The 27,323-nt window shown below is 41.3% G+C and overlaps 1 protein-coding gene across 2 annotated transcripts in view; it reads left to right on the top strand.

Annotated features, from left to right (window-relative positions):
* Positions 1-13,803, top strand: part of ASB11 (ankyrin repeat and SOCS box containing 11) — a 47,930-nt gene extending 34,127 nt beyond the window's left edge. The window contains exons 2-8 of one of the 2 annotated variants that reach the window (XM_027901358.1): positions 3,188-3,267; positions 4,420-4,527; positions 5,232-5,382; positions 5,917-6,051; positions 6,973-7,164; positions 10,498-10,663; positions 11,851-13,797. In XM_027901358.1, the coding sequence (XP_027757159.1) occupies positions 3,188-3,267; positions 4,420-4,527; positions 5,232-5,382; positions 5,917-6,051; positions 6,973-7,164; positions 10,498-10,622 (791 nt within the window). In that variant the 3' untranslated portion in view covers positions 10,623-10,663; positions 11,851-13,797. Of the gene's footprint in view, positions 1-3,187; positions 3,268-4,419; positions 4,528-5,231; positions 5,383-5,916; positions 6,052-6,972; positions 7,165-10,497; positions 10,664-11,850 lie in introns of both variants that reach the window. The other variant, XM_027901360.1, reaches the window with a different exon arrangement.
* The last annotated feature ends 13,520 nt before the right edge of the window (positions 13,804-27,323 follow it).

Raw genomic sequence — 27,323 nt, 5'->3', positions numbered from 1 at the left:
GACATGATGCTATAACGAGTTGGTAGATTGCACAAACCCCTGCCTATATTTCTGTAGCCAAAAAAAGATCAAGTTGCAGCTCAGCAAACTTGTTCTTCAATCTAGATTTTTAGAATTTCTATAAACATACTTCCCTTACAACTCATGCAAATTGGGCAACGGCATTAGTTTCTAAATGGGACAAAGCTTTTTACAGACCCTGGAAACACAACCAACAGTAACACAGAAGGACGAGCAAGAACAACAGTGCAGTCAGATAAGCATCAATTTGACACAGAGCAAAGTTATTTTAGTCAGTTAATACTGTGCTTTAATAATTGTAGCAGTTTGGCTATCCATATGAGACCAGAACTGCAGCTTCTGGAATTGGCTGTCCATTTGCTAAAGCAAAAGGATGTTTGTGAACTCATTGAGACTATGTGTCTGTTGTGGGGCGTGGCCCGTGGAACATAGAAGGAGGAAGGCAGAGCTCAAATGAAGGTGATAACAAAAATTACACAATTCTTTAGAAGATAATTCATAGACCCATAGTACAGTTTCGGTTTGAGGGTACCTTTAATGTCCCTGCAATGAGAGGGAGCACCTTCCACCAGACCAGGATGCTCAGAACCTTGTCCAACATGACCCTGAGTGTTTCCAGGGGTGGGGCATCTACTGCCTTTCTGGGCAACCTGTTCCAGTGTTTCACCACTCTCAATGTAAGAATTTTCCTTCTTACATCTAGTCTAAATCTAACCTCTTTTTATTTAAAACCTTTTTCCCCTTGTCCTGTCACAACAGGCCCTGCTAAAAACATTCTCCTTATCTTTCTTATATGCCCCTTTAAGTACTGAAAGGCTGCAGTGAGGTCTCCCCAGAGCCTTCTCTTCTCCAGGCTGAACAATCCTAAATCTCACAACTTTTCCTTAGAGGAGAGGTACTCCATCCCTTTGATCCTTCTTGAAGCTCATCCTCTGGACATTCCCACAGGTCTTTCCCATACTGGGAACCCCAGTGCTGGACACAGTATTCCAGGTGGGATCTCATGAGAGCATAGGGGTGGAATCACCTGCTGGCATGCTGTTTTTGATGTAGGCTAGGATATGGTTGACATACTCCAGCCTGTAGGGATACCAGGTTTCACCTCAAGCGAGATGCAGCACCTTGCACTTGGCCTTGTGGGACCTCATGAAGTTTCCATGGGTCCACTTCTCTAGCTTGTCTGGGTCCCTCTGGATGGCATCCCGTCCCTCAGGAGTGTCAGCTGCACCACTCGGCTTGATGCCATCTGCAAATGTGTTGAGGATGCACTCAGTCCTTCTCTCTATGGCTTGATGTAGACATTGAATAACGCTGGTCCCAGTGCGGATCCCTGAGGGACACCACTTGCCACTGATGTTCATTGGGACATTGAGCCATTGCTCACTACCCACTGAATGAGACCATCCAACCAACTCCTCATTCATCAAACAGTCCACCCATCAAATCCATCTCTCTCCAATTTAGAAAGAAGGGTGTTGTGGGGAGTCATGTCAAAGACCTTACAAAAGTCCATATAAATTACATCTGTAGCCCTTCCCTTGTCCACTGATTTAGTCACTCCCTTGCAGAAAGCCACTAGGTTGGTCGGGCAACTGATATACATCACCCAGATTTCCTGAGTTCATTCCTCTTCATTTCAAGTACTTATAAGCATTGAGGTGGAAATGAAGTGGCTCAAGATATTGTATTGTCATGGCAGAAATACCATTCTGAACAACTCTAAGTGAATGTATTGCACAGTTTAAAAATAGTCTTGCAAGAATAACTATAAATCTATGGCAGACTTTTTGCAGCCACAGTGCCAGCAAAAGTCACTCCCCCTACCTAACATAGTTATGCAGGCAAAGATTTCTGTGTGTGATGAACACCGTGTTTCAGATACCACCATCTTCATGTGACCATTTGCATAAGTGCAGAATTTTTCAATCTCAGACACATTTTAAGTCTTACTATACTAGACCTCATCTTGTTTAAATTTGTGCTCCTTCACTGACCACACTTGAAGGTGAGAGAGCAATAGCCCAGCAGGCTGGGAGATGGTTGACACACGTGTCATCACCTCATTACAGCGCACCGCGGCATAGTCACAAGGGGCAAGACATTGGTCACAGAGGTTCAGCTCTCCCATGCATGCTCATACCTGAAACAAGATCTGTGAATCTTGTATAAGCACTGACATCATTATCTTATCTGTAAAAATGATTTTAAAGAATTATGGTGGATTATTAGGAATTTTTTGCTGAAGATGGACTTCTCACTGTTAAGCATTCCATTCCATATATGTGGTCTAGTATAATTCCTGAAAACCTCAGCAACTCGTCCAGCAAATCAATCACTGGAGTTTTCTCTGTAGTTAGTGGAAGGAGAGTGGTACATCTTCAGAGAGCAGCAAAATGTGTTTCCAAAAGAAGTCAAGAGCCCTCTGGAAATGCTTCCTTTCCTTCCCAGGGGGAACCTGGGCTATTGACATAGACCAGGCGCTGGGTTTTGAGCTGTTGAATGCTGAAGGAGGTAAATGTCTCCCAGAGGGATTATTGCTGTCAGCTGGCTCTGAATGATAAAATCTGTAATACTGAAGATCTTCTATTAATATTTATATGGTATGTATGTGTTGTACCTCACTTTGTGGTTTCAATAACACAGAAAATACAGCTATTACTTATAATGCACCACTCACACCTAACACTGAACACTGAAAGGCAAAATTAGTGGGTAACACAGTTTCTCCTTGTACTTTGGTGCCTTCTCTTGCTAAGTATTGACTCTAGCCCAGCTCTGAGCAGGGGTAAATGTCTGGGCAGCCATACTCTCTTCAGAAGTTCTTTTCAATTAATTGCTAAAATGTAATGAGTTCATGAAAGCAAAGGCACTGGAAATAATGTAAAGAGAGGGACAAGCTCAGCCAGAATCAGATGATGTTCTGCAGATCCTTCTCCAGTCTTCTGAAAGGGAGTACAGCTGCTCAGTGCAAACACAGGATGAGTTAAAAACACACCTAGAGAGAACTCATACTTATCTGTCTCCCTCCCAGCAGCTGCTCCAAGGAAAGCCTGGCAGGTCAAATAAATAAAGTAGAAGAGAGGTCACAGAGTTGACCTCTGTGTTGACCATAGTGTGCTAATGGAGTAGAGTTTCTAGCCTTTTTCTTGTCTTTCTTTTTATACAGACTTTGTTTCAGACTGGTCTCCTTTACATGAAGCCTCTATCCATGGGCGCCTGCTTACTGTTAAGAAGCTCATTGACCAGGTACCCCTCTGCTGGGCTGATGTGATCTCTGCTGGGTTTGTTCAGTGGTTGGATGCAGTTTGTGCTTTACTGTGAAATTTTCAGGGTGAGAAACCATGTTGACCAGACTGCAGTGAAATCTGGATGTGACAGGGCTTTTTTTCCAGTTCCTTGCCCAGCACAGGCTCTGTGCACTGAGTTGATGACTCACTGAACTATCTGGGATGGTACTTTAATTCTGGTGCAAGTAATGGGAGCCTTGTTGCTGGGATCTCTGGAAGGTTGAGGGATTCCCTCTGTAGCTCTTGTACCTGTGAGCAGCTTTTGGTACCCCATTTGGGGGACAGCTCTGGACTCAGGAGCTCAACTTGTGTTGAGGCTTCAATTCAACCACTCATAGATTTGTTTCTGAAGTGTCCGAGGGTATCCTGGGGTCCTGCTGCCGCAGAAGGATAGGGCTAGGGAGAAATGATTTCTGAATGTCACCATTTCATTTCTTTGAAATCTTGGATTTAACCAGTGGAGGAGTCGATGGAAAGGCAAGGGGTATTGGACTCTTCCAGCTTAACCTTCTGAAGCCCTAAGATTGCCAGAAAGAAAAGATCTTGTAGAATAAAACCAATAGTTTCTAATACAGGGGCTGGTTTTCCTTCAGTGGGTGCCTTGCTGCAAAGAGCAGAAAACATTTCAAGAGCATTTCAGGATTGGACCCAGTCAAACAACTGCAGAGTCAGTGGGCAGGAGGTCAGATGGTTTAAGCAGTGATGTAAAAAGGTGGCAGTCACGACCCTGCCAAGAACTTTAGTAGCAATTTTTTCATATTTTTTTTATTATTATTATTTATTTCATATTTTGCTTTTCATGGTGTACTAGAAACAATATCATGCTGAGTTCATAACAGGATGTCTGTACTGTCCCATTGGACAGGCCACTACAGCTTTCTGTGCTGAGTAGCAGTGTGTAGAAGGAAAGACCTCTTGTATGCTATGCCAGTATCCACTCCAGTCAAAGCATCACAGCCCCTTTATCTGCTTACTTTTTGAGATAAGAAGCTACAGGCAGTTCAAGAGGTGTGATTACATAAAGCTTTAAAGCCAGAAAGAGTTTGTTGTTGTTGTTTTGTAGGGGCATTTTGGTAGCTGGTTGTCATGATTTTTTCTGTTACCTTATCAGGGGAGTGATGTTAATCTTGTTACAGCGGACCAGGTGTCTCCTCTCCATGAAGCCTGCCTAGGGGGTCATGCTGCTTGTGCCAGTGTCCTATTAAAACATGGTGCTCAGGTGAGTACACGATGGACAGGCCATTGCCTCTAGTGTTAGTATGTTGTATTACCCCATTTTAAAAAGGCTAAGTGATGCCATGGCAGCATATCACTGTGATTTACACTCTGTACTTACCTCTGCTTAAGGTACTTATGTAAAATGCACTTCTTTGTATAGCAATCCAGAAAGCACAGACATAAACAAGAGGTATTAACGTTCTTTAGATGAAGATGCAATGTTCTCATAATTTACAAGAACAAGGGGAAGTTCATCTTGCAAAGACTTTACAATCTTGCAGCAGTTAAGGGTGTATTTTATTTTCTGCACAAATTAATCTCATTGGTATCAACATACAGAGTCTCAAGTAGAGGTGTAGGACTGTTGGGATCAACTGATAATAAAATGGAAAGAAAATGGAAACAACAAGCAAAAGGGTGAAATGACTAAAAAATGGGCACACATTTAACTTGGTAACTCCCAAGATACCCTGGAGTGGCACTGCCTTTTTTGCAGGAGAGACTTATGTGCAATTTAAAAAAGTATTTTTTTTGTGATCATGTTAATAAAAAGTCATAATCTTCAGAAGCACTAGGGAGTTTTGGTATGGAATTAAAGAAAAAGTATTGAGAATCCTATTTTCTTATGAGAAACTGGATAATTGTCATCAATTTTGAAATAACAAGAAGACAAATAAAATACCTGATTGAGTTATTTTCCCCCAGGTGAATGGAGTGACTGTTGACTGGCACACTCCTTTGTTCAGTGCTTGTGTCAGTGGCAGTGTGGCTTGCTTGAATTTATTGCTGGAGCATGGAGCCAGCCTACACCCACCCTGTGACTTGGCATCCCCCATCCATGAAGCTGCTAAGAGAGGTAACCCCACAGGCATCAGCCCTCCTTTCCAGGTTGCTAGCAGTGTGTTGAAGTGGAAGAGTAAGATAAAGAAGATAATTTTCTCCGTTTGGGTCATGTAAAATGCCTTGCTAGTTGGTCTCATCATGAGGGGTGCAGTTCTTCCCACCCCTACTGCTTATCAAAGGCAGGTCAGCTCAGCTGTCAGGTCCTCTGAGTTCACATGGTGACACCTGGAAGGGGATGCACTGTCCAAGTCAGCCAACTAAAATGTGGACATTTGAAAGAGAAGTCTGACTATCTTCAAAAGCAGTGGAGAGAAACACAGAGGGATTAATTTAATCTTCATCTGAAATGAATCAGATAAAATCAGATAAAATATGAGGCCTCTACCCTGTTTTGCTTAGTGTGGCTTTGCAGCTCCTGTTCTCCAGGCTGGATACACTGGAATGGATGAAAGTATTACACTACCACCTTTTGACAAAACATTGAACCTTTGCCAAACTACACCGTTGCAATAGAGAACTTGCTGACTCTTCCTTTATCCCTCTTAAGGTCATGTGCAATGTGTTGAACTCCTTGTGTTCCATGGGCTAAATATAGATCACAACATCAAGCATCTGGGTACTCCACTTTATGTAGCTTGTGAGAACCAGCAAGTGAACTGTGCCAAGAAGCTGCTTGAGTCAGGTAAAAAGAAAAATAAAGAACGGAGTACTTTTGTTTCCTGTAACATCTGTCTTCGGATTATCTTTGCATCAAAGGTTTAGGGAACCTCCTGCCTTGGGATCTGGAGAGGTTTCCCTCCTAATGGTAATTCTGAGTTGAGTGTGGTAGCAGGATGAACAGGGTCTTCTTGGTCAAGGAACTGAGCTTTACAGCTCCCAACAAAATGATGCGTGATTCTGGATTTCACAGGACTGAGGGTGCCTGGATCTCTTTTCTCAAGAAGTCAAATAGAACTTAATCTAAATGTTTGGGTATTATTTTCTTTTTTTTCTGCATTTGTTTTTTGCTGCCTCCTATATATGGGAATGTGTACTATAAAAACATTATATATGGTTTTGAATTAGTTCTGCAGCTCACCCTTCTTGGGGTGTTCTAGGAACCATTATTCCAGAGTAACAAATTGGAGGACTTCTCACCAGAGATGCTTATGCTCTCTTCTACCAAGGGCCTCTAGAACTTTTCCATCCTTACATTTTTTCCCCAGCAGATACTTCGGCATTTGGAAATTCCACCAGCTTAAGCCTCCAGTACAGAGCATGTTGAAAGCATGTATATTGAGGGAAGGGGAGTAAAGGTGGGACATAAGTGGAACTATGCCTTTGTCCTGCTTCAGGATATCCATGAGCTGGGCTGTGGATGAAGGACTTCCTCATGCACAATCCCTCTAGGATCATTTTCTCAGTCACAACCCCACTGCTCCTCAACCAGCGTGAGTTGGGCATATGCAAGTTGTAGTACCAAGCCCAAGCACAAAGTAATCCAACTCTGCCTGGATGCTACATCATGTCTGTGTTATTCGGAGCAGTAGCAGCTTGTGTAGTGAATGGAAATAGGCTACTGTATATTCTTTGTCATTATTCTTTGTCATCTCTTGGTGTTCAGGAGCAAATGTGAACAGTGGCAAGGGCCTGGACTCCCCTCTGCACGTGGCTGCCAGGAATTGCAGTGTGGAGCTGGTGACGCTGCTGATGGACTTTGGAGCAGACATTTGGGTGAAGAATGCTGATAATAAGAGGCCGATGGAGCTGGTCCCACCTGGCAGTCGTGTGGGCCAACTATTCCTGCAGAGAGAAGGTACCCCTTAGTGCTAGTTTTATTTAGGGAAAAACTATGCAGGCTGTTGCAAAAGGCTATGCTATTCCAGGCTACTAGCACCAGAAAACTTTGAATAACTAAGCTTGGCAGAGGGACACTGTTTTCTAGTGCCAGAATATAGTGGCTCACTAACAGTGATCATGTTAAGAACAATAACCCATCTTTGGATTGTGAATTTACGGGGAGCAATCTCATGGAGCTTGCAATATAATGAGCAACAGAGTTTAGGGTGAAAAAAAGAAGCAAAACACTCCTTAGAAATGAATGGTAGCTTTTTCTCATTACATAAAGCACTGAAGTTAGGGAGAATCTTTCAGTTCCTTTGTGTCTGAGATGGGAGTAGAGCCAGGAGTGTTCTCTGGAGCAAATGCAGGCAGCAAACCACCTCTGATGGTAGTTGAGGATAACTAGTAAGAGCGAGGACTGGCATCTTTGGTTATACGGTCAGTTTTGTGCCAGATATTGGTCTCAGCACAAATGTATAAATGCAAATTCGCAACCAGAAAAATTTTAATATGTGGGATACTAAAAAAAAAAGCGTATTGAAGAACTTATTTTCTAGTTCTTCGTGCTAAACTTTGATTCTTGGAACAAGTTCTTACATAGATGCAAAAGCATCTTTAAAATGAAAGACCACGTTAATTTTTTTTTGGTGAACATCAAGGAAAATTGCACAGGAATGATATAATGAATATATATATTCATAAATAGATATAATGAATATATATATTAATATATATATTTATATAAATATATATATATCTATGTTTAAACACCAGGCTTCTTTTAAAGGCCAATATTATATGCTGAATAATCCAGCAGTATAATCATAAACTTTAGGAAGTGTCTATTTTGTACCTGTAAATTAAATCCTTCCAGCTAATTTTGTTTTATTGATTATGAACTCTTTAATGAATTATGGTGAAAAATTTTACTTGCCATTCTAGTCATTTTTGTACTTGTCTTCTTTAGATTTTCTCTCAGTCACCAAGCTATACACATTACTAAATAATCTGAATTTTCATTGTTTCAAACAAGTTGGTGATGGTGTGGTCCATGAGTTTATTATACCATTTACATGTTGATGTGATTGTTGCCGTGGAGACATTTACACCAAGGTAGAATTGGAATAACAAAATGATGAATCAGGCCCTGGTTGAAATAGTAACATGAAAATAATAGCATGGAAGCAACTGTGCTGTCCATGTTATGCATGAGCAACGGATATTTGGTTTCCCAGCCTAATCTATGGTGCACAGAGCAGTGATCTTTCTGAGTTCCAATCCCTGCTCCGCTTGACTCCTGACTCCCATGGCACTGTGTGTGTCCTGTTTATTTGAGATAGAAAAACAGGCACGCCCTGTGGAGCTGGCCTGAGAAACTCTGCTGACAGCTCAGGCAGTAAGGAACTTAGTTCTAAGTGAAACTCAGCAATCAAAATCAGAGACAATAAATACCTGACTGGATTTTTTTTCTGTGGAATAGTGTTTTGCTGATGTTCTCCAACATGCCCTTCTCTGTGTAGGGTCATGCCTGAAGGACAGCTATATCTGACTTCTTTAGCTGGCTGAATGATTGCAGTCTGGAAGAGTGGTGTAAATACTATGTGTCTTGTTTCACAGAGGGGATTGGAAATGTGCTGTTGGGATCATTCACCCTGCCAGCCCCACGGCCCCTCAGCAGCAGCTGCTGTTCCCCTACCCTGCTCCCACACATGGCTCCTGTCCCCCCACACCCCAGATTCTGGGGAGTTGAAGTCCCCCAGCCCATGGCCAGGCAGTCTGCAGAGAGTGTGTTGGTGAGTGTGCTGGCCCAGTTACCCTCCAGAACTAGCCCAGAGCAGATGTAGTACATGTTGTGGTTTCCCTTCCCACACCTTCACCATGCTTCTGGACCACCTCACACTCTGCTTGCATTGCAGGGAGGGTCCTAAGTGTGGGTAGGAGAATTTGCTAATGATCCAAAAAATGAACTGTGTTTTTGAAGAGTATGCTTGTGCTTGCTAAATATTTTCCAGTGTAATGTCATGGTTTGTGTTATGATAAGTCTTCATGTTTTAGATTTGATTGCTTTTTCTTTTAATGGAAGCTTTTTTTTGCTTTTTTTTAAACGGGAGGTTTATAGTCACATCATTTATCTTTGGGATCAGAATGGTCAAGTACAAGTGCACTGTGACAGTGCAATAGCCAGTTTAACTCACCCCATATTGGCTTGCCTTCTTTTGTACCCAAGAACAGGGTAACTAAGTCATATGCTGACTCCTAGCAGGAGGGTGCAACCCTTTGCACAGTCTTTCGGTAGCACAGCAGTTTTCAGCCTTGGAGAGCTGTTGGAAATGTGGTGTCCTGCATGAGGGAAGTCTCAAAAGCTGATCAAAGCTGTGACCTCACTGCATTTTTGCTATAGCCTCCCTTCCTGCCCACTGCACCAGACTCCTCTACCAGCATTAACACTTCAGCTCTCTGAGCACTGCTATCACAGCCACCAAGCAGGCAGGCATGGGCAAGTGGCAACTAAATTGTCCCCTCCCAGCTCACTTACCTCCCTCTTGCTTTCTGAAGTGGCTCTTCTTATCTCCTCCCCGCTCCCAGCATCCAGCCCCCACATCTGTGCCTGTCCTTACCTGCCTTCCCGCAGTCCTCCGCCACCCTCCACACTTGTGGCCCCTGTGCAAATGATGCTCTGAGGGGCTGAACACTGACAGGTACAACAGTTAAAACTTCACACACGATCTACGTCTTCCTGAAAAGGATAAGAGACCCAAATAAGTGTATAATGTGTGTTCAATAAATGTATTATACTTAGATTTTTAAAAAAGTGACAAAGATTCTTCAGCAGGTCTTGCATTTATCAATAGAGGACCGGTTAATATGAAATTTAGATAAAGGATTATGTAATATTTCTTTTGCTATGTGTTTTTCACTGTTATGAAATATGTCTCAAGAAAGCAGAGGATTGAAAATTGGGATCTCATGGAGGGAGTGAGGGGAAGGAAGGACTTTTAAGGTAGTATCAATCATCTGAGACAACACGAACTGCTTCAGACTCGTGCAGCTTAAAAGGAAAGGCTGATGCTGCTAATGCTTATTGCAGCTGTGTAATGACAGAGTGGATTAGTCCTGGGCTGGATTGCTGGTGAGCTGATGTCCTTTGGTGAGTGCAGGTTTGGCTCTTCATTGCTGAGTGTGAAAACCTGGTGAGAGGTGGGTTGCAGGAGGTAGGGGGAGCAGTGATGCACAGCTGCTGTTTCAGCTTTATAATTTTGACACTGTAAATCCATGTGTGTAACTTTTTCCATGGCTCTTTCTCCAGGACCATTGTCCTTGATGCAGCTGTGCCGCCTGTGCATCAGGAGGTGCTTTGGATACAAACAGCATCAAAAAATAACTGAACTTCTCCTCCCAGATGAGCTGAAACATTTCCTTCTCCACATTTGAGCCTTTAATATTCAAAAGGGTGCCTTTAATAACACAGCAAGGTTTGTTGACTCTTTTTTCATCACTAGTGTTTCCAGTTTTCATCACTAGTGTTTTCCAGCAATGTTAATTTATGGTAGTTTCTGATCTCTAGTAAAGCCTGGGTCCAAGAAACACTGGACTGACTGACTTGCTCAATCCTCACTGCCGCCACTCCCACCAAACCCATAATTTGGAAAGAAGCAATCCTGCACGTTTGCATAGGTAAATCTTGGAAATGTGACTTGAGAACCCCCTTGAAAGCATAGAAAATTAACATTTTAAAACAGATCTCCTGATTCTCTGGCACAGTTTCAGAGGTCTTGTGGTTGACAACCCCCAGCCCAGCACTAACAGCACTTCACTCATATGTTAGGCACACTAAGGAGTAAGCAGAGCTCATGAACCTGTCCCCTGTGAGGGCTGAACCCACACCAGTGTATGGGTAAGGGAAGGGAACCCCACTGAACCTACCTGCCAAACAAGGGAGGCCCTCTGGCAGAAGTTACTTATTTTCCAAGGATATCACACTGCAGACAGATAAGCAGCAACCAACAATCATCTGCATTTAGGCCAGCATCTGAAATAGGCATTTCTGCCATGACAGCAAGTAGGTCAGTGCTGATGGCAGCTTCCTACAGTGCAATAATAGTGAAGGAAAAGTTTTTAATCATCCATTAAAATCACTTATTCCTGATACTTTTAGACAGAAGAGAGCTATTCTTCAGAACTACACATTTTGTCCTTGTAGCTTATTATTTTTCAAGGACACAGGCTAACAGGCTATCAGTTGCAGGCATTGAGTGCCTCCTTTTTTTGCCCTGAAAATTAGGTAATATTTCCTAAACATTTTTCAGTGTACATTGGAAAAACAACAGCTTCTATCTCCTGTCCCCACCCAAGAAAAGAGATCATCTTAAGAGTGAGATAATATTTTTTTTCTTGGAGAATTGCTACTTAATTCATAGCATTTTCTATGGGAGTGGTAATAATAACACCTCCAGTGTGTGCTCATAAAACAAACAATGAAAATACTGAAATTAAAATCCATCCCAAAATAAAAAAATAGTGGACAATTTTTTCCTCCTGCTCAGTTGCTGAGCAGCTGACTCATTGTATGATATATGTGGTTCTTATTCCACTGAGGTCATAAGAACACACATTCCCTCCAGCTAAACTTTAACACTGGGCATTTTTCTTTCCCTTTCAGAAACAAGTCCTGCTGCCACACACCAAAGATCAGTTCTCACCACTCTGTGCTCTCTCAGGTGCTCCCCTGGAAATATCAGCTGCCTGATACTTGTGGAGGCAATGATGAGGAGACTTCAACTCTTCTTCCCTCTTGAGCTGTGAACTTCTTGAGCTTGCCCTGTTCCCTCTTGAACTGTGAACCATGGTGCATCTGTATCACCTGAAAGCAGCAGTGTACCCACTGCCTCCCGTGAGGGGCTGCCACCACATGTTCCCTGTGTTGGAGGAGCAGGCCATGTACTTTGGTGCTTCTGGAGATCATTTTCTTTTTCATTTCACTGTGGAGACTCCGTAAGAGTGGGCTGGGTGTGCAAAAAGTATGATGACATTGTTAACACTCTCAGTGACGTATGCAGAGTCCTCATTTTGTAAGTGGAGAGAGTGGCAGCCTTCAGACACACCAAAACTTATTTTGATGTTTACCACTGTGCCAGTGTGTGTGGTGCCAGCCTTCGTTTCACGTATGGGAAGTTAAAGAGGATGGATCAATTGCTACCTTGGATGCTGGTATTTGATGTAAATTACAATTCAAATCCTTTTCTGGACAACATGACTGCTGGCTGTAGGTATCCAATATTGATACCTTTGTGCTTATCGAACACATCACAGTTCTGTTGGTTTTATGGGACGCTAAATCATACCCTAATGGGACAAAATGACAAAATCAGTTATGTCTGTAACTACTCTGGTGATAGAGACACATGGAAATGTTCACTTATCTGACTCAAATTGTCACACATATTTGAGCCATGTAAAAGTTAAATGGCTAGTTTAAGATAGCCTTCTAAATTATTTTCCTCCTGCTGGGGAAGAAAAATACACATCTGTCTTCGCAGAGGTTGAATAAACTTATTCATGATGAAAGCAGAATAAACCTATTCATGAAAATAAAGGCATCTTGAATGGCAAAGGTGGATCCTTCTAAAATCAGTATCTTAAGCTGAATCCTATTTAAACTGAACAGGCAGAGAACGGACAGTGAACCGGTGCTTAAATTTTGAAGATTAAAGTGTGAAGAATCCCTGCTTTGGTGACACATTGGAAAGCTGAAGATTCATCTTATTATATTTGAGATGATGGAGAAACATTCTTTTTATATACCAATTTTGTCTTTTACCTTTAGACATCTTATTTTGTAACTTCAGTCAATGGATTTATACCAGTAATACCAGGAGAAAACTGATCTAAGGATGTGGCGAGAATGTTGCTTCCAATTTGTTTTTCTTCTGGAAATTTCATGATATGACTCTGTTTACTTGAATTTTCTCTGAACAAGTGAAATTAGGACCAATTATGTATGCTCAGATTGTATCATCTCTGCATGTTTGCTTATTTATTTTCATATGAACTGTGATCAACACTGGTGAGTTATGGTTTTATGCATCAACACTTATCTGGTTATAAACTATAAAAGTTTATACAGGATGCAAACTGAATAAGCTCATTATAGGTGAAGTTTGAATTTTTTTTTTCTGTATTTGAAACCTTTCCAGATGTAATGCAGAACTATAATGATTGTCAGGAATATATTCTATCAGATTCTTTCCTATAGTTCTGATAGCAGTTTAATAGTAGCTAAGCTTCAATTTTGTAGGCTATTTTCTCAAAAATAAATAGTTTATACTCTTTTGTGTGTTTTTGTTTTCAGTCATTTTTAAAATGATAGCCCTAATTTTGTGGATCGTCTGATACTGTAGGACTTTGAACTGAATTCTGAGGAGTGTTTGCAATCCTGCATACAGGTAGGTAGTGTACAGAATAGTTCCTTCAAATAGAACAATATCAAAGATATGACTAAAATTCAAATACTGTACAAAGAATGCATTTTGCTGATGTTTTAAGGTGGAGTTGGACTCTGGCAATTCCTTTTCTGCTCACTTGAGGGTTAGTGAAAAGGAGATCACTGTGTGATCACAGTGTAGGAAAAGATGTGAATTAAGATAGTCCCTGTCTAAACTAAAGTTTCCTTTGATTTTTTTTTTTTTTAAACTGATTTTCATCAATTAGTTTTCTCTGCTGCCTCGGCAAAAGGCACGCATAATGTTCTGGGTGCCATTGTGTGTGCCTACACTACAGGAACCCTTTACTGGACGTGAGGGTGCGGAGATCCCTGTGTGGTCATAAGTCCAACAGGTGTCTGTCAAGGCCTGTTGGGTGCACTGTGGGGCTGGAGAGATGTGGAGGGGCAGTAATTCCCTCTTCATCAGATGCCTCTCTGGGAGTCCCTGCCCACAGAATCTGGCTGACAGAGAGAGGGCAGTGCCAGCAAATCACTTTACATGATATTGTTTCTGCTGGATACAGAGTTGCTTATGAAAACTGTGAAACTAAACAACACCTCAACAGAATAAAACAACAGATTTAAGCAAGAAAATGATCTTTTGTTTTATTGAAATACATCTGATGCAAGAAGTCATTGCAAAGTTGTTTTGGCTCTACAGCAGTTGCCAGGTGGGATTAGACATGGACCAGGACTTCATTTTGCAGTTGTGCAAAGGTCCATAGCTGCCCTACCCAATTCTTGTAATTTCATATTTTCTCTCACCTGGAAACCACAGACATCCTAACCTAATAAGTGTAACATACAGCTTTTCAGAGTATGCAGAAAACGTCCTCTTGCTGTCCACTGGCATGAATTTGTTTCAAGATGACTGAGAAGGAAATAAATTTTACTAGCTTGGCAAAATGGGAAAGAGTGGGTGAAAAATAGCAAGTTAGTGATGCCAAAGAGAGTTCTTCTAGGCCTGAATTGGGATATGCTCAATTCCCCTCTGATCCATGTTCTTGAGAGCTACGGGTCTGAGACCTGATGCTTCCAAAGCTGCTTTTTCTTGCTTAACACATGCACTGCATTTGTCAAAATGGAGACTACCTTGACCTGCAGTTCCAGCCTGAACTCCTCTGGCTTTGGATAAAATTCCTGAGAGTTATTTCTCTGCATATCAAGCAATTATTTGTCACTCCTTGACACATTGCTCAGCTCACTGCTCCAAGGGATATTCCTGTTCACACAGGCAACATTTGATGCAAAAGTGCTCTCTAGGATGCCTAGGGGAGTCCACTTTTCCTTAAAATAACACCAGTGAACTATTACTTGGAAGAGAAATATTTCAAATTGTTACATCCTGATTTAAAATGGTAACCCTTACCCCAGCCCTACCTGAGTGCTGGAGAATACCTGGCTCATGTCACTGTGCAACAAGGTTTTGTCTCTTTTCTATATCAAGTGAAGCTTTTCCTTTCTGAACTACTTCCCTTTGCATTTTTAACTGGGTTGAAACTCATTAATCATCACTGATTCAAGAGACACAGCACTAGATTCATGGCTTTAGTGCCTGTGAAGTAAAAATTGAGTTTTTAATCTGTCAGCTGTCTCACTGCACAAATTAAACTGTGGAGTCTCTGCCAAGTCTAGGGCTTTTGAAATCCCTAGAGCTTTTCTTTCTGTGGTCTGTAAAATGCAGTGATAGCAGTTAAAGCAGCTCTTTGTCTCATGAAAGCATGCTGACTCTGAATCATGAAGGTTCACACAGACCCTGGAAAGATGTTATGAATATGACAAGCATAGGGTTGTCTCATTGTCATTGAAACTGCCCTTTTTATTAACTTATTTTGCAGAAAGGGTTGGTGTAGGTTTTCTCTCTGATTAAATAATTGTACCAAAGCAGGAACAGTTGATGTTAGGAATTTCTGCCTGGGGCAAAGCTCCCAGCAGCTGCTTTGCTCTCTTTTTCCCAGACCCGATTCCCAGCCTCTTTTGCCCCTCCTTGGACAGAGGCCTGGGTGTTTAAAATACTGTGATTTTGTTTGTAAAAAAGAAGAAGAAGAAGAAAGAAAAAGAGAAAAAGAGGAAAAAGGAAAAGGAAAAATGGCCGTAGTTATCTAATGCTTCCCCACTGCCTTCTGTGAGTGCCCTCTGTAGTTTCTCAGAGAATTTCCTGTTCCTGGCTCATGTAACCTTCCAACTTATTCCTAAAGAAAGACCTGGTGAAAACACTTTCAGCTCAGTCCCTGAAGGGGTTTTGCATAAGCTCGCTACTTTCAGTCATTCATTCCTACAAATGATCTTTGTTTTGAATGCTTATCCTGGATTAAAGGGGCAATGCTGTTGCAAAGCTCCAGCAAAGGGCACATCACAGAGAGCTCTTCTTTTCCTGAGGTATGGAAACGGTGTTGTGCCTGATCCCTGTGCACAGTGTGGACTTCTTGTTTGTTTTCCTGTGTGCCTGGGCAGCTGAGTGGAGAGGTGGCCAGGCAAAGCATTTCTCTCCCATTAAGTATGATAATTAAAAGCCTCCCAACCCTATGAACCAGGACTAAAAGCCAGAACATTGAGAGCCGGAGGGGATAGGACTAACTGCATAGGATCTCTGGCTGAGAAGACTTAAGATCAGGATCCGCTGCCTTACTCCTGCCACAGCAGCTCTTCCCCCAGCGCTGCTGCCCCTGGCACAGGAGCCTTCCTGGGGGAACAAGGGACAGAAAAGTGGCTGCCGTGGGTACCGTCAGACTCGCCGCCTTTGTGCACTTCCCCGGACAGTGCTGGGTTTAACCAGCAGATGGTATTGCTGGCACACATCTCTGCAGAAAAGTTTTAAGAGAGGAATAATCAGGGAAAAAGTCGAGATAGAAAAGACGCGGTGCTGGGACTGAATGCAACCTCAGGCTCTCATGGGCCAGGGAATCGACCATCACTGCCACTTCTATCTGAAAGTGGTGCAACTTTCGTTTATTACTGTCCTATTATTGCCCAGTCTTTCTACATCTATTTTCTGAAAATGGAATTCGACAGGATGCATACAATGCTCAGGGTTTGTCTTAACTGTTAGACTAACTATGCTTAATGCTTATCTTCCTTTTATTGTGAAGTCTAACGTTTTTACCACTTATAAATACTGTGAAGAAAGCACTGGAGAATTCAGGAAAAAATGAATGCGAACACTCTCACTTGGTCACTGGTTATCAACGACCCGGTAATTAGAGGAATCCTGCAGCACTCCTGGTCTTTGAAAGGTCTGCTCATTGACTTAGTTTGTTACATAGCAGTTTGCTTAATTTATTTTCCTTCTAACCTCCATTAGCACTCGACAGAAAAAAAGACCAGTTCCAGAAAATGGAACATCCATACCTACTGAAATTACATATAATTAACCAATTAGAAACAGAAATCTGTCTCAGTGTTCAGCATGAGCACTTAATGGAGTATAATACCTTTCAAAACCCCTTCTCTCTTCTTGGGAAATAATTACTGTTGCCGGCTTCCTAATTCCACAGGCTGGCTGTTACCACTTTTCAGACAGTAAGAGTCCTTCCCATAATTCATTTTGGGTTAGAGTGCTCCTTGGAGCCTTCTCTAAAACACATATAGCACAGAACTTTACGAAACCGTTTGGTGTCACAGCCAGGACTTGTCACATCTGTGCTGTGACTCTGATTTCAGAAAAATGTCTTATTTCCATGTCCTCTCTAAGATGTTTTGTTTATCTCACTTCCCACAGTCTACAGCAGGAGACCCATGCATAGCATATGACAATCTAATTCAGCTTCATGTCATAGAAGTAAATGCCTTCACATACAGACTACATGTAGGCCAGGCCTTTTAAATGCAATATATTCTGTGAATTATGGCAGATTCTCATGCATCCTTCTAGGTAAGGTAATTTGGTAAGACACTCAAGTGAGTGCCTGGAGATGTGCTTTTACCTTTGTGGAAATGGAGGCAGTTACTCTGACCTTGCTGTCATTTCTTTGAATCTTCTATGGGAGCTGCCTAGAATATTGCAAGTATCAGTGACTAAAACATGAGAGGGTAGGAACAGCATCACAAACTTAATGTGTTTTTGCTACTGCTGTGTAGCAAATTGCAGCTAGTGGGTGTATATAGGGCACACAGCTCCTTCACCAGTCTCTTCTGGCTCCACAAAAGCCATGAAGGAAAGGAGACCAAAGCTCTGTTTTGCTCTCTATCAGCTGCACACCTCTGGGCTCTCTCTGTGAGAAGGGAAGGATATAACCAGCTAGGTGGAAGACATGCACCACAGAGATCTAAGGACTGGAGAGCTACTGGTTCATTTATCCAGGGCCCATCTTAAAGTGATGAATGTTTTAATGCTGAACTACAACCATGGTCATTTTGAGGCTGCTGTTTCCTCAGCAGCACTGATTTTGTGTGCCGGTTGGTAATATGGTGTATCTCAGATGGAAACCTTTCTTCATATCACACATCACCCTTTGAAGCTACTTTGGCTGTCAGTAAAAGCACAGTGGTTTAACTGCCCTTTTGGCATCTTCAGACTTCCACTATATTCTAATATAACCAGAGGAAAAAAGAAGATAGTTTGTTGGAATTTTGCACAAATTACTTCTGTTCTCCTCACTGATAATTTTAAGCAATTTCCTCTCCAAGATCCCATTCTTCCTTTCACTAATGCACTTATTGACTCATATCTATGGAAGCACCTTGCCTCCTGGCTCCTTTTGCTGGCTCATTACTTGTATTTATTGCTGCATTTCTCTGAAGCACTTTCATTAAAGTCTGCTTTATGGTTATCATAGAAATCTGCTGTTAGTATAGAGTGCCCTTTCATGCTCATAGCAAGTGCAAGTTCATTCTGTCTCTTAAATTTCATTAATCTCTTTCAATCATTTAAAAATGTAAAAAGCCCTCCAAACCCAGTTAAGTTACTGCAGGATTTTTCTTCTTTCCATTAACAGCAAAATAAAGCTAATTTCCTGCAGCTTTCTGCTTTATAGCTCAAAGCTTTGGTGAGTATTACTTTTCTGAGAGCTATTATGATTGCCCACAGGCAGGAAAAGTTCAGAAAAATATCAACTGCTGGATCTCCAAAGAAATATTCATTGGGGAAAAACTTGGAGCTATTTGTTTGCAGCATTTCATAGTTACTTAAGAGGCATTTATGTTACCTTCATCTCATGAAGGGTGACTGTTAGATTTGGCTATACTGAGGCTGAACAGTCTCTGGGTGCCACAGCACAACGTGGTTTCTGCTCCTCCTGTTGCCAACATCTGGGACCAGACTTGGGAAAGCTTTTGCTTCCTTCAGACCATTGTGACTGTCTTTTCCATAAGGAGGAAGGGGGTTACAGAGTGGAGATAGTATTTACCTGAAAATCACCCAACAAAGAAGCAGAATGATGATTCTGCACATCTGAAACAGCATTATGGCCTGCACTAACTCCCAAACCAGCCCCTTCGAGGAACACTGCTTTTCTAACAGTGTAACACTATGGGAATAGATTTGAGTTTGTGTTTCTGGGAAGTTCTCTTTGTTATATGCTGGTAGAGACATAGATATAGAATTTCTCTCCTCTGCCTGGCTAGCTGTTTTCATGATCTGTTAAACACAGTGGATTCAAAATTTAATGGGGTAGAGGGATGGCATTTACATATCACATGATTTCATTTATTTCAGAAGTCATGCACTGCATGGAGTGTGCACATCGTTGGGATATCTCAGGTGCCAAAACAACAAAGAAGATGAGAGATCAGCCAAGGAGAAAGAAAGGGAGGGAATGTGAGCCATTAAACAGGTATGTTGAGGTTTTTCTGCCCTTCTCTGTGAGGAGCTGTGGCAGGCTATTGGATTAACCCACACAGCCAGGCAGGCACTGGGACTCAGTCGCACTCAGGACAGCCCTTCCTCAGGAGAGGACCAAGTTCTGGAAGACATAGCTGAATGAGAGCTTTGGATGTCAGTGGTGGGAACTTTACTGGACTTAATCTGGATAATACTGTGAAAGGCAGTGCCAATGTTTCATGACCCTTATTCTTTCCTTTAAGTCTATATTTTTTTTAAAAAACACACATGAAGCAAAATAATTTGAAATGATTTCTCCTTTTTAGTCCTTGCTATCTTGCTATCTTTGCACTTCTTACTAACCCATACCAGCTAATACCAAGGCCAAAGACCTGGATGACAGGGCAAAGTGCACCCTCAGCGAGTTTCCAAGTGAAAAAAAAACTCCTGTGGGAAAAGGCTTAATTCTTTATCACCAAGTTAATTGTCAGACAGCAGTGTGTCCTCACATCAAAGAAGGCCAACAGCCTCCCAGGTGTATCAGGCAGAGTATGGACAGCAGGTCAAGGAAGGCAATTGTTCTCTTCTCCTCAGCTCTGGTGAGACATACCTGGAGTGCCGGGTCCAGCTCTGGGCTCCACAACAATACTAAAGTGAGTCCAGCATAGGACCACAAAGATGATATAGGGAACTGAAATACCTCTCATAAAAGGAGAAACTGAGAGAGCTGCTGCTTAATCTGGAGAGAAGGCAGTTCAGGGGGATCTGGATGAGATCCAACTGCTGGCTAACTTCCTAATGGGGAGCAAGGAAAGAGGACAGAACTGGGCTCTTCTCAGTGGTGCCCAATAACAGGACAAGAAGGAGTGGACACAAACCAAAACACAGGAGGTTCCACTTAAAAATAAAGAAAAGAAAATTACTGTGAAGATGACTCTGCTCTGGCACATGTTTCCCAGAGAAGCTGTGGAGTCTCCATTCCTGGAAATATTGAAAACCTGACTAGATGTAGTCCTGAGCAACCTGCTCTAGTTGGCCCTGCTCTGAGCATGGGGCTGGGCTGGATGATCTCCAGGGGTGCCCTCTGGCCTCAATTATTCTGTGATTCTGTGATGTATTCTGCTAGCACAGGTAGTTTCCAGAAGGGAAGAAGCTTAGTTCACACTGCCTACATTTCTCCATACAATCAGAACAGCAACATTCAATTACCTGCATGTTACCTTCCGTTTCACACCTGGACTAATTATAAGCAGATTTGTGAGTGTAAACCTGACCTCTGTTTCTTGTCCTGGAAGGCACTTTCACAGAAATGGAAGGGAATGCTGCTGGTTTGGGGTTTTGTTTGTTTGGGGTTTTTTGCAAACTCTTCCCAGAACAGGCAACATCACTCAACTTCTTCCCCCTTTTTTTTTCTTTAGAATTAAAATGAATACAGAATAACATTTTGCAGAACAGGGAACTGCAGATGTGGTGTGCAAGGCAATGGATTTTAATGAAATTTTTCTATCTCCCTGAGAAAGATTTCCAGTAATAAGCAGAGCTCACATGGCAACAGCAGAGGCAAAGTGTTTATCACAGAAGTTTTCATTTGAAAAATATTCTTATATGGATTTTAATATTTTTTAAGCATTTAATATGATGGTGCCACTGCCAGTAATAGGCCACGAGCTTTCTGTGAAGGTTGCAAGGTCTTGGGACTGAGGCTTGTCAGGCTTGTTCTGAATTAATATTTTGTGACTTTTCCTGCAGCTTTTTGTATGGATCATGGGATGAGGAAGAGAGACCATCAAGGTGAACATCATGTTCTTCACAGCAAAAGCCTTCAAATGCTGTCATCTTGCTATAAGCACCCCCCAGTAATGCCAGCACGCAACCAGCTGCACTGGGGCCCAGAGGAGCAGGGAGAGGGTCAGTATAACTCCTGCAAAGGTGTGGAGAATAAGAAATGTTTTTGTATCAGTTCTGAATGTATAGTTATTATTTCTTCACTTGTAATAACTATATTTTGACTAAGACTGTTAAGATTTCAATTATACCAACAACAAATTCTTTAAACAGAATTTTGAGCATAATAACTCCTAGCTTTTAAAATCCAGATTGTAGTATCTTGTAATATCTTGATAACCACCAAAAAATCCACAGGTAGTGGTTAATCTTAAAACCCTCATGATTTCCATGACTGCAACCAACTATAAACCAAGATGTGATAATTCTGCAAAATCCTCCAGCAACGCAGCTTCCATAACTCTACCAGACATGTAAGACCATAAGACTCAAACTTCTTGACTCAAACTGAGTCCAATTTAGCTTTCACATGCTGTCTCATTTAAGTTAACATTTAATTAATGCACAATAATTTTGTGATGATTGTTTCAAAGGTTAACTAATTTGCTCAATCTTTAAAAGCATTACTTGGGTTTCTGTACTGTTCTGTCACTTTGCTGACCTCTTGGGAAGGAGTGAGAGATGGTCTGTAAACCCAGTAAGGCTGTTGTACGTTATGACTTCCCATGCAGATAAGCTTTGAAGGAGTTAAATGCAAAAACCTGCAAACTTTTCATAGCTTTTCTATCTCAGTATTCAGAGACATTAATGTCCTCATGTCAAGGGGGCAGATCACCTCTACCTGAATAGATTGGAAAGCTCACCATAAGAAGTTGTAAGATTTCTATCAAGGATACAAGTCATTTAACTGGAGAATTGCCGACACTGCCTCTGTCTTCAAAAAGAAGAAAAGTGTGATATGGACAACAAAAGAATTGATATGTCCTTCTACCTCCAAATAACTGCCCTTGACATTACCTGAAATTGCATGGGGAGATGCTTTAGTGGTTAAGAAGGTAGAACATAAAAATATATTGATTGTATTAGTAACCCTCTGTCCTGGTTTTTCTTCTACCTTTGCTTCTTGTCCCTGACAATACGGTGACATCGTTACTGTTGGGAAGTTTTGGCTCTATAAGCAGTTTGAGATCTGTGTCATTCTATGGGATCAAGAGTTGCTGAGTAATATCTTGTTTTAAGGACATCCTTTGTAAGAAAAGGACTGTGATTGTGTAAGTAAGTTGTCCATTCATGCAAGAGACTCTTGAAGAAAGCGTCCCAAAAGACAAATTGTGAGTCACACTGGTTCCTCTGCTAATACAGGACACTTTTGAGATATGATCTGTTGTTTAGGCAAGTGTGACGCACGGGGTTGTTCAAAAAGGTGAAATGCCTTTTTTTCTTTCTCTTCCCGTGGGACATGCATTAGATAATGCCAACTAAGGCAAAGGCAGAAGAGAATTTCCAAAATTTGCACTCCTTAATATCAGTCTTCAAAGTTTTCCTTTGCAGTTTATGAGAAAACACAAAGTACTTGTGGTATAGGACGCTCTGCAGTACCTGCACACACTGTTCTTTTTGAATTCTCTGCTTTTGGGAAAACAGACAATTATATGTTGATCCATAATTCACTCTGCAACAATGGCAATATGGAGGCATATTACTAAAAAAAAAGGTGCAAGAACTGTACATTGAGACTTCAAGGTCAAGAACTATCAACCTAGCTTCTTTTCTGTCACATTAAAACTAACCTTTAGGGTTGGTTTTAAGCTGTATTGAAGAGAAACATGACTGATGACTGATAGTAAGCAAGCGATTAAGCAAACAGTTTCACAGTCAGCTTCTCTTATCTATTACAGCAAGTGGCACATGCTGTGAGAGTAGGTTGTATCTTGGGCCACCACATTTTCTTAGGAATGTACACAGTTATTCTTACATTAAAACATAAGTAATTAGTGAGGATGAGTGGTCTTCACTGCTGAAAATCAGTAGCATTCTGCATTAGATGAGGTTCAGTCCATTCTCACCAAATTTTATTCTTTTAACCACTACATTATATGCAAAATTCAAAGAGAAGTGTCCACTAAAAGGGAGAATAAAAGTTGTTACTCTGCAGGGGACACCTACTGTGTGTACTGTCCTCTAAATGATTCTTCTGCCCTGAGGTAGGTTTTTACATACAGGATATGGTGAAGCACAGATAAAGGATTTTTATATCTCAAAATACCACCCAAGGGTTTTTCATTCAGCTCTATTTGGACAGGAGAATAGCACACACTTGGAAAAACAGAGGATGCCACTCCAACTAGTTTCTGAAGATGGTCACCATTATTTTAGTGACTGTTAGGAAGAGAGAACACGAATTGTATCAGGTGAATACAAGGAATCATTTTTAGTAAGATACACATTAATATTTTGAATTCTGGAGCATATGTGATCTCCTGCTAGGCATTTTCATGAAAGGACAATAAGATTTCTACGTAGAGAAGTGCACCAACACAGTTCCCAAGGGATAGAACAATTAATGGAGGAAGAAACTAAAGAGCTGGCCTCACAACCCCACCAAGGAGGTCAGTGTCTTGTGAAGTGGCAGCAAAATAGAGACTGCATTCACAGGCAGTCCCACCGTGTTGAAAGGTTTTATTTGAAGAGCTGCAAGTTAATTAGAGGAAAGTAGAAGGGCTGTCACATAATGCTGGGCTTCATTAAATATTGGCTTCCTGGCAAAAACCTAAGAGAGAGACAGGATGGATACATTTGTTTTAATTGCTCTATGCTTTTACTACATCTTGACCTCTAAAAATATCAACTTCTTATACAGTTATAAATGACCAGGCATAAGGGACAGAATAGTAGGGGTGCATCAATGTCTTGGCAGGGTTTATATTAAGCCAAAAAAAGTAATTAGTGAATGTATTTTTGTTTCCATCAGATTGGCAGACACTGTAACAACAAAGTATCCTCAGTACACACTAGGTCTGTCAAAGACCGAGGAACTGAGAGTTGAGAAATGTGACAAGCAGAGTTAAGCAGAAGGAATTTTTCCTACAACTTGAATAAAATTACCTGATTTTACTTTCTGTAGGCTTATTGGAATATTTTTTCTCTCCTTCAAAATGTTCTCTGCTATGTGAATAAAATTTTGGGACTTCAGAGAATCCAACAGGATTTGGATGAAATCTGCAGTATCTGGGCAAATATGGATGCCTGCTGAAGACTAAAGAGAGTAGCAGAAGAGTGACAGGGTATGAACTCAGAACAGTCATGGGATCAGAAAAAAGTCATTCGATGTTGTGGTTTTGAGGACTCTCAGATCCATAAATCCATTCCCATGGCTATTTCTACAGCATACAGATATGGTAATTAGGAAGAGCAAACCTTTTTTAAGCAAAATGCAGTACACCAGTGACGCTTATTGGACAGTATGTAGGGGTCTGCAGATCAAAAAAAGGCTGCAAACTACATTTTTAGTCCAGGCTAGCAAGCAAAGCAAGAGTTCATGAGTGTCTGGAGTCGATTACACATTTGCGTCTGTAATTCTGAGCTGCCTGACCCTTTACACACATTGTACTCACCCCTGATGTTCCTCTGATTTGCAGAGTAAATCTTTGTGGAATATCATGCATTGTTTTTAGAAAAATAATAATCTCTAATTCTACAAAGTCTATAGTCATTTAACAGAACAAACCATATTGAGTATTTAGCCAAAAACTCCTGCATGACAAATCTTTTCTTGATTTCACTCAATTGTCCCTTCCAGAGAGATTTGAAACACAGGTGGAAAATTTTTAAATTATGGAGAATTTCCACATCTCTAACTGAGTTGCTGCAATGCCTCACTGATGATTAATTACACTTCAAGTTGAATTTATCTAGCTTCTTCTTTCAGATGAGTGTGTTTTCCCAAGGCCTTCTTCCCCCATAATTTCCAGAAAATGTCGATTATTTCTATTAGGAAACAATGTAAAATACTTATTCAAAATGATGGGATTTGGAGTGGGCGAGGAACAATCAATACTGTGTGTTTTGGGAGGAAACTGATCTCTGACCTCAGGAACAATGCAGCAAGTTGCAGCCTCAACTCTGAAACCTTCCAAGAAAACTATGCAATAGTAAAGTCGTGAATTGCAGCTTTGAATTCCTTGTTCGTCTAAAGCATACAAAATTTTCTTACAATCGTCTAGTCATTGCCATCTGGTTTTTCTGCCATGTATGGCTCTGTTACTCTTTCTGATTCTGCTTGCAGGGACATGGTGAGAGGCCATGCAGCCCAGAGCATCCCCAGTGGAGTTTGCTGTGTGCACCAGTGTGACCCAGCATTGCGGGGTCATCCTGAGACACTTCTGGTCTCTCCAGGCTGTCCAGGGATCCCAGAGCTGTGTCTCCTCTAGAGCACTGCTGGGAATTTTATTTATAAAATGGCTACATTTTGGTCTCTGTTGGCAAAGACCACTGCCTGCATGACCTTAGGGTGACAGGGTTACTCAGACTTCTCCCACTCTCTCAGGGAAACAGCAGAAGGAGAGGGAAAACATGGTCTTCTGGATGTCTGATTCATTCATCCTCCAAGCTAAACAGTGGTAAGTTAAAAAAAAAGTAGGTAAATTTAGAGTAGGTAAGTTTCTATAAAGAGATTATCCCAAGGAAGATTGAATCATATTACATATGTACAAAGTTGGGTTGACAAAATTACACCAATACTTTTTATCTGAGTGATACATTTTGTAATTCACTCCTAATTCAATGGCTAGTGTTCCTCCGTATCACAGTGTCTTATCAGGATTATGTTATTTTGTGGAACTGGGGGTTGGATAAAAACAAGAATTTATTTTCTGAGGAAAACCAAAGATCTCCTTATATCCCTAGTCAAAGCATGAAAGGATCCTTGCATGAAGAACAGCAGGGCTATGGCAGCTCACACATTTCTGTGTGTGCAGGGACATGAAATCTTGCCTCACCCTGTTTGTGCAGTAACTGGGGAGGCTCCGCCCATGGACATCTTCCCCACTGGTAATGGGATGGATGGCTGAATCCCATGGCTGATAGTGGTGTGGAAACGTTGTGCTCAGGGAATATCTGGGATTGGTCTCACTGCTGGAAGCTTTTTATGCAAGCATTAAAACCACAAAAGTGTACTCTGGTTGACAAGCCTGACCAGCTCTGCCATGTAGCTCCCAGTGGGCACCCCTGGTTTATAAACTACACCAAGGGCTGACTTGCAGCCCAACTAGAAAAGTTACCCCTACGTCTTGATCTGGGGATGGCATTTTTCATTCTGAATGACTGAGAGCATTTCACTTTCCTTATTACAATGGGTCATTATCATCAGCTATCTGCCCTCCTGTAATTTCCAGTGAATGTGCACGTATAGCTGCTTTTCTTGTTAAGTGGATGAATCCTTATGTGATTCAATTTAGGTGCATATAAGTCAGAAAAGCTTGTCAGAGAATACTATACTTGGAATTACCTGAATTTCTTTTGTGTTTTTTTGGTCTACTTTATGACATTCTTCTCTTTTCTGTCACCAAATTGTGTTATGTGGAACCAGATACATGTTCTGTAATTCTTGCTTAAGTAATAGAATGTGGGTGTTTTTTTCAGTTTCTCAGTTGATGAGCGCCTTACAACACATGCCATGACACACAAGGCACAACGCCATTGGCCAGGTAGACAGTTCAGGAGAGTTATCCTGGAAATATGGAACAAACATGGTTTTCCTGAAATTACAGGCAGATGTGGGTGAGGTGGGTGTTCATACCAAATAAATCATCTGAAGCTTGGCAATCTAGGATAATAACCTCTTCTGTCTTTAGTCCTTCTTTCCTGGGTGTTGTGTTATTTATTCAGTCTATGGTGTCCCTCAGACTTACTGGCTGCTGAAGATCTTGAAGATAAGTTTTCTTATAGATCTCTGTGTGTGCACACAGAAGTGGTTTGTTTAAGGATATTATATTGCAAAAAAGGAACGGTGTAGGTTATTTGTTATCACGAAGAGTCTAACAAGCCATAAAAATTCTACTTGTATAGTGAAAAACAGGAAAAAATGGACAATATCTTGTAAAGGACCTTT

Source organism: Empidonax traillii, unplaced genomic scaffold (assembly GCF_003031625.1).
Source record: "Empidonax traillii isolate 1590-97213 ecotype Southwest subspecies unplaced genomic scaffold, ASM303162v1 scaffold778:size296861, whole genome shotgun sequence".
Lineage (NCBI taxonomy): Eukaryota > Metazoa > Chordata > Aves > Passeriformes > Tyrannidae > Empidonax > Empidonax traillii.
Note: the sequence above shows the minus strand (reverse complement) of the source record. Positions and strands in the feature narration are given on the sequence as shown.